This window comes from Podarcis gaigeae (assembly GCF_964106915.1).
Source record: "Podarcis gaigeae genome assembly, chromosome: 12".
Lineage (NCBI taxonomy): Eukaryota > Metazoa > Chordata > Lepidosauria > Squamata > Lacertidae > Podarcis > Podarcis gaigeae.
The window spans coordinates 17,928,506-17,934,712 of NC_139688.1; the positions used below are offsets into that span (position 1 = coordinate 17,928,506).

Sequence of the window (6,207 nt, forward strand, 5' to 3'; positions counted from 1 at the left end):
GGAAGACCATCAAGTCCAGAGCCCAACTGTGACAGTGGAAATGGTGCAATTAGCTAAGGAGAGTAGGAAGACAGGGTTTTGCAGAGTTCCAGGGGTAAGGCATCTCAGGCCCAGGGGGTGAATGGGACCCTCCATACCTCTCTGTCCGGCATGCTGGACTCTCCCCAGGCCCCACCCCTTCACTAGCCCTTCAATTTGCACCCCCAGGTGGTTTTGCCTGGCTGGAAAGTGTCCTTTAACTGATTATGCCTCTTGTCTGCCTTAGATGGAGGATACAGTGTGACGAGTGTAGAAATTAGTCACACTGGGCAATGCAGCCTTCAGGGCTGTGTATAGAACTGTAGAGCTGGAAGGGACCACAAGGGTCATCTGGTCCAAGCCCCTGCAATAAAAAAAGGTAAAGGTACCCCTGCCCGTACGGGCCAGTCTTGACAGACTCTGGGGTTGTGCGCCCATCTCACTCAAGAGGCCAGGCGCCAGCGCTGTCCGGAGACACTTCCGGGTCACGTGGCCAGCGTGACAAAGCTGCATCTGGCGAGCCAGAGCCGCACACGGAAACGCCGTTTACCTTCCCGCTGGTAAGCGGTCCCTATTTATCTACTTGCACCCGGAGGTGCTTTCGAACTGCTAGGTTGGCAGGCGCTGGGACTGAGCAGCGGGAGCGCACCCCGCCGCAGGGATTCGAACCGCCGACCTTTCGATCGGCAAGTCCTAGGCGCTGAGGCTTTACAAGGATGTTTTTGCCCAATGTGGGGCTCGAGTCCAATGTGAGCCTCATGCTTATAGAGATGGGGTTGAAGAAGATTCCCCACTTCTGGTATGGGGTTGGAGTGGGTTTTTTTTTAAAAAAAAAAGGTAAAGGACCCTTCACAGTTAAGTCCAGTTGCGAATGACTCTGGGGTTGTGCGCTCATCTTGCTTTACTGGCCGAGGGAGCCAACATTTGTCTGCAGACAGTTTTTCCAGGTCATGTGTCCAGCATGACTAAGCCACTTCTGGCGAAACCAGAGCAGCGCACAGAAATGCCGTTTACCTTCCCGCTGGAGCGGTACCTATTTAGCTACTTGCACTTGCTGTGCTTTCAAACTGCTAGGTTGGCAGGAGCAGGGACCAAACAACGGGAGCTCACCCCATCGCGGGGATTCAAACCGCCAAACTTTCGATTGGCAAGCCCAAGAGGCTCTGTGGTTTAGACCACAGCAGCACCCATGTCCCTTTGAGTTGGATAGGCAAGTCCATATTAAATAAATACATAATATAAAAGGTGACTGCCAAGATTTGAAGGGAGAGGGAGAGAAATGGCCTGAAGGATGAATATTTGCTGAACCTGACAGGGAAGGCAATGAATAAACTGGTGCCACCTGCTGCCATCCCAGACCAAAACGTACTGGTTCTCCACATCCCAGTGAAATCTGCATAGCAAAGCCAGCAGCAGCAGTTGCTACCATTAGCTGCTCCAGCTAAATAGATGCCATTTGAAGCAGCGCCTCATCCCATTCCCATAATATTCCCAAGGGAGCCCCTCGGATGCAGAATTTGCACGAAGACACACAGGACACCTGTTTGCAACACTGTTTATTAACTAAAAGGAAACGCTGTTGCATGCGCCCCTGCTAAGCTCAAGTATTTCATGCCTGCGGAGAAGTGTTTTTATAAGCCCCACTAACAATGTAACACAGAACTTCTGGGGAAGAAATCTTCATTTTTATTATATGTGAATTGAATACTAGCCACTATAGGACTGGGAACGGGTGTTTAGCTTGGGTGTTTGGAGCAGAATCCCTTTTTTATGCAACTTACCTGCCAAAGTGTTAAAGCGGGACATGTACACTTTTTTAAAAGAAAAAAACACCGAGGAACCGACAGCGAGCCCAGGGCCTTAAAGGGCCAGCAGCGGCAGTCGCCTTCCCACCCCGCTGCGAAACCCGCTCCACCTTAAGCGAGCCTGCTGGGTCGGGGTCCCTGTTCCCCGCCCGGAGCCCTCGTGATAGGTAGCTGGGACAGGCGAGGCGGGGCCTGGCATCCTCCTCTATAAATATCCCTGAGAGCGCGGCCACCGGATTGGCGCTGCTGGAGCTGGAGCGAGCGAGAAGTTGTGCCAAAGGGACTGGCGGGGCTGCTGCTGCCGCCGCCGCCGCCGCCACTACCGCTCCGCGAGCCTCTCTCTCTTTCTCAGGTGGCAGCGCTTCTTCGGGAGCGAGCGAGCGAGCGCTGCAAGTCTCCCGCAGCTGCTCGGGGATCTGGAAGGCGACTCGCTGGGCGCAGGGGGACCGGCGATCCTCCCGGGAAGCGCGGAGAGCGCGCTGAACGCCGCCGCAGCTTTCGGGGCTCCTCAGCCATCTTGACACTGCACGGCTGGGGGAAAGTTGCGGGAAGCGAGCAGCAGCAGCAGCCGCCGAACCCGTCCTTGCGACAAAGCCGAGCGGGGAAGAGATGAACGCGAGACGGCGGGAAGCGGACTGAGCCGAGAAGGGAAGGAGCAGGAGGCGCCCCAAAGCGGCGGGGGATCCCCGGAGCCGCCGCTTCTGCCGGGCCAGAGGGCGCACTTGCTTCGCGGGAAGGAGGCGGCGAGGCGAGCTGGAGCTTGGAGAGGTGGCGCCCGGAGCAGCGGCGGAGGAGGAGATCGGCTTGGCAGCGGCAGCAGCAGGAGGAGGACCGGCGTGGCTGGCTCGTTCGGCGCCCGAGGAGTCTGCCTGGACGCGCTGCCGCCGCCGCCGCCGCTCCGGGCCGAGCATGGAGCGCAGTTACCTGTTGGCCGTGGCTTTCCTCCCGCTCTTGCTGCCAGCTTGGTCGCCGGGGCTGCCGCGCTCTAGGTGCGCCGCCTCGGCCGCTTCTGCCGCCGCGGCTGCAGCCGCCGCCGCAGCCGCGTCGTCGTCGTCCTCTTCGGCGTCTTCTTCGTCCGCGTCGGCGTCGTCGGCCAAGGAGCTGTCTTGCCAGGAGATCACGGTGCCCCTGTGCAAAGGCATCGGCTACAACTACACGTACATGCCCAACCAGTTCAACCACGACACGCAGGACGAGGCGGGGCTGGAGGTGCACCAGTTCTGGCCCCTGGTGGAGATCCAGTGCTCGGCGGACCTGCGCTTCTTCCTGTGCAGCATGTACACGCCCATCTGCCTGGACGACTACAAGAAGCCGCTGCCGCCGTGCCGCAGCGTGTGCGAGCGGGCCAAGGCCGGCTGCGCGCCCCTCATGCGCCAGTACGGCTTCGCCTGGCCCGACCGCATGCGCTGCGACCGCCTGCCCGAGCAGGGCAACCAGGACACGCTATGCATGGACTACAACCGCACCGAGCTGGCCACCGCCGCGCCGCCGCCCCCGCAGCCCAAGCCGCCGCACCGCAAGCCCGCCGGCGGCGGCGCCAGGATCCCCGGCGCGGCCGTCCCTCCGCCGCCGCTGCCGCCGCCCGCCGAGCCGCCCCTGCGCAAGGCCCGGCCTCCGGCGCCGTGCGAGCCGGGCTGCCAGTGCCGCGCGCCCATGGTCTCCGTGTCCAGCGAGCGCCACCCGCTCTACAACCGCGTCAAGACCGGCCAGATCGCCAACTGCGCGCTGCCCTGCCACAACCCCTACTTCAGCCCCGACGAGCGCGCCTTCACCGCCTTCTGGATCGGCCTGTGGTCCATCCTGTGCTTCATCTCCACTTTCGCCACCGTCTCCACCTTCCTCATCGACATGGAGCGCTTCAAGTACCCTGAGCGGCCCATCATCTTCCTGGCTGCCTGCTACCTCTTCGTCTCCTTGGGCTACCTGGTGCGCCTCGTCGCCGGCCACGAGAAAGTGGCTTGCAGCGGCGGCGCAGCGGCGGGTGCAGTGCCGGCGGGCGCCGGCGGGGGCGCTGCAGGAGCAGCCGCGGCAGTCGGAGGGCGCGGGGCGGCAGGGGGCGCTGCGGAGCTGCAGCCGGAACTAGCCGTGGCGGAGCACGTGCGCTATGAGAGCACTGGCCCTGCCCTGTGCACGGTGGTCTTCCTGCTGGTGTACTTCTTTGGCATGGCCAGCTCCATCTGGTGGGTCATCCTGTCGCTCACCTGGTTCCTGGCGGCCGGCATGAAGTGGGGCAACGAAGCCATAGCGGGCTATGCGCAGTACTTCCACTTGGCCGCCTGGCTGCTGCCCAGCGTCAAGTCCATTGCCGTGCTGGCTCTCAGCTCGGTGGACGGGGACCCCGTGGCGGGCATCTGCTACGTGGGCAACCAGAGCCTGGAGAACTTGCGGGGCTTTGTGCTGGCCCCCTTGCTGATATACCTGGCCATCGGCTCCATGTTCCTGCTGGCGGGCTTCGTCTCGCTCTTCCGCATCCGCAGCGTCATCAAGCAGCAAGGGGGCCCCACCAAGACGCACAAGCTGGAGAAGCTCATGATCCGCCTGGGCCTCTTCACCGTCCTCTACACGGTCCCAGCCGCCAGCGTGGTGGCCTGCCTCTTCTACGAGCAGCACAACCGCCCCCGCTGGGAGGCCACGCACAACTGCCCTTGCCTGCGGGACCAGCAGCCCGACCAGGCACGCCGGCCGGACTACGCGGTCTTTATGCTCAAGTACTTCATGTGCCTGGTGGTGGGCATCACGTCTGGAGTGTGGGTTTGGTCCGGCAAGACTCTGGAGTCCTGGAAGGCGCTCTGCACCCGTTGCTGCTGGGCCAGCAAGGGGACCGCCGCCGCAGTGGCGGCAGGGAGCATTGGAGCGGTTGGCGGTGGCGGAGGGGGCATGGTGACTGCCGCTGCGGTGGGGGGACTGGGGGGCGGAGCGGGGTCCATGTACAGCGACGTCAGCACCGGCTTAACGTGGAGGTCTGGCACCGCCAGCTCAGTCTCATATCCAAAACAGATGCCCTTGTCCCAGGTGTAAAAGATGGAGTTCTTGGGGACAGGTGGGGAGAGGGTGCAGCTGACTATATTCCCCGCCTCCCCTTCATTCCCAAGCTTCTCAGTGGCCTCTCCAGGTGCAGGACGGATACAGCTGCTGGAGGCTGTCAAGTGCCAGGCCAGCTCCTCCTCAGCCCCCTTCCTACACTCCTTGCCTAGTCACGTGCTCCATACTTCAAGGCACCAGCCTCCCAAAGCAAAGGACTGTCCTGAGACGCTCCTTGGACTGGCGGGAGTCCTCTTGGTTGTTGGATGGGGTTCCCCCTGCTTTGCTTTTTCTCCTACTTTCAAACTCAAAAGGTGACATCAAAGCAGCAGGTGTCTATGATAGGACTGCAGGGTTTGGGAAACTTTCTTTTTAAAAAACAAAAACAAAATGACTTTCTTTTTTAAAAAACAAAATCAAATGAACAAACTGGCAGATGCCTTAAACACATTCAAGTTGTGTCTTAATTATACACCCCAAATAAATACGGGTTTCCTATGTTAAAAGATGTATTTATATAATTATTTGGTACCTTGTACAAAATGTGTAAGATATGTATATAACCCAAATGCTTTACAGTCTGTAAATTTTTTTTGTAAAAAGAAAAAAGTTTAGAGGCTTACCACCAACTGCTCCCTCTTAAGAGCAAATATTTGAGTATTCTATTTTGTCAATAAAATAATGATAAATGATTTGTTTGGGAGGGGAATGCCCTGATTATTCCTGTCAATGCCCTGATTATTCCTGTGGGTTGACTCTGGAGTAAGTGTGAAATTTTGCATATCATCTAAGAGCAGAGTTGACTAGGAAAAAATCATGGGAGGCTTAAAGGGGTCTAGGGTTTGCACCTTCAAGATTTAAATGGCCCTCTAAGTCAGGGTTGGAGAATCAGTGGCAATCCAGATGTTGCTGTCCAACTCCCATCAGCCCCAGCCAGCCTGGTCAGGAATGATGGAAACTGGAGCCCAGCAACATCTGAAGTGCCACTGATTCTCCATCCTGTGCTTTAGTGTTCCTCTAAGAAAGGTGTGGGGGACTTTTGGTCCTGTAGCTGTTAATGAACTACAACTCCCATCAGCCCCAGCAAGCATGCTAATGGCCAGGGTTGATGGGGGATGTAGTTTGAACAGCTGTTCAAAGACAAGGATAGGGAGCCTATGGTTTGTCCATATGCTGTTGGACTACATCTCCCAACATTCCTGACCACTGGCAATGCTGACTGGGGCTCATGGGAGTTGTAATTCAGCAACCTCTGGAGGGCCCATGTTCTTTCTCCTTTAAGATTCATTGCCAACTCTGGAGCTGAGTATGATTTGACAACGGGGAGCAGCCTTGTTAACTCAAAAGTATACAAAGATTCCCA

General features: G+C 58.1%; 1 protein-coding gene across 1 annotated transcript; it reads left to right on the forward strand.

Annotated features, from left to right (window-relative positions):
* Positions 1–1,232: 1,232 nt before the first annotated feature.
* FZD8 (frizzled class receptor 8) lies at positions 1,233–5,537 on the forward strand. Its single transcript, XM_083704868.1, has one exon. The coding sequence runs from the start codon at positions 2,733–2,735 to the stop codon at positions 4,839–4,841; it is 2,109 nt and encodes a 702-aa protein (XP_083560994.1). The 5' UTR covers positions 1,233–2,732; the 3' UTR covers positions 4,842–5,537.
* Positions 5,538–6,207: the final 670 nt, after the last annotated feature.

Bases quoted from the DNA above. Each gene is read 5' to 3' on its own strand.
- FZD8 (XM_083704868.1), top strand. From the start codon at position 2,733: ATGGAGCGCAGTTACCTGTTGGCCGTGGCTTTCCTCCCGCTCTTGCTG.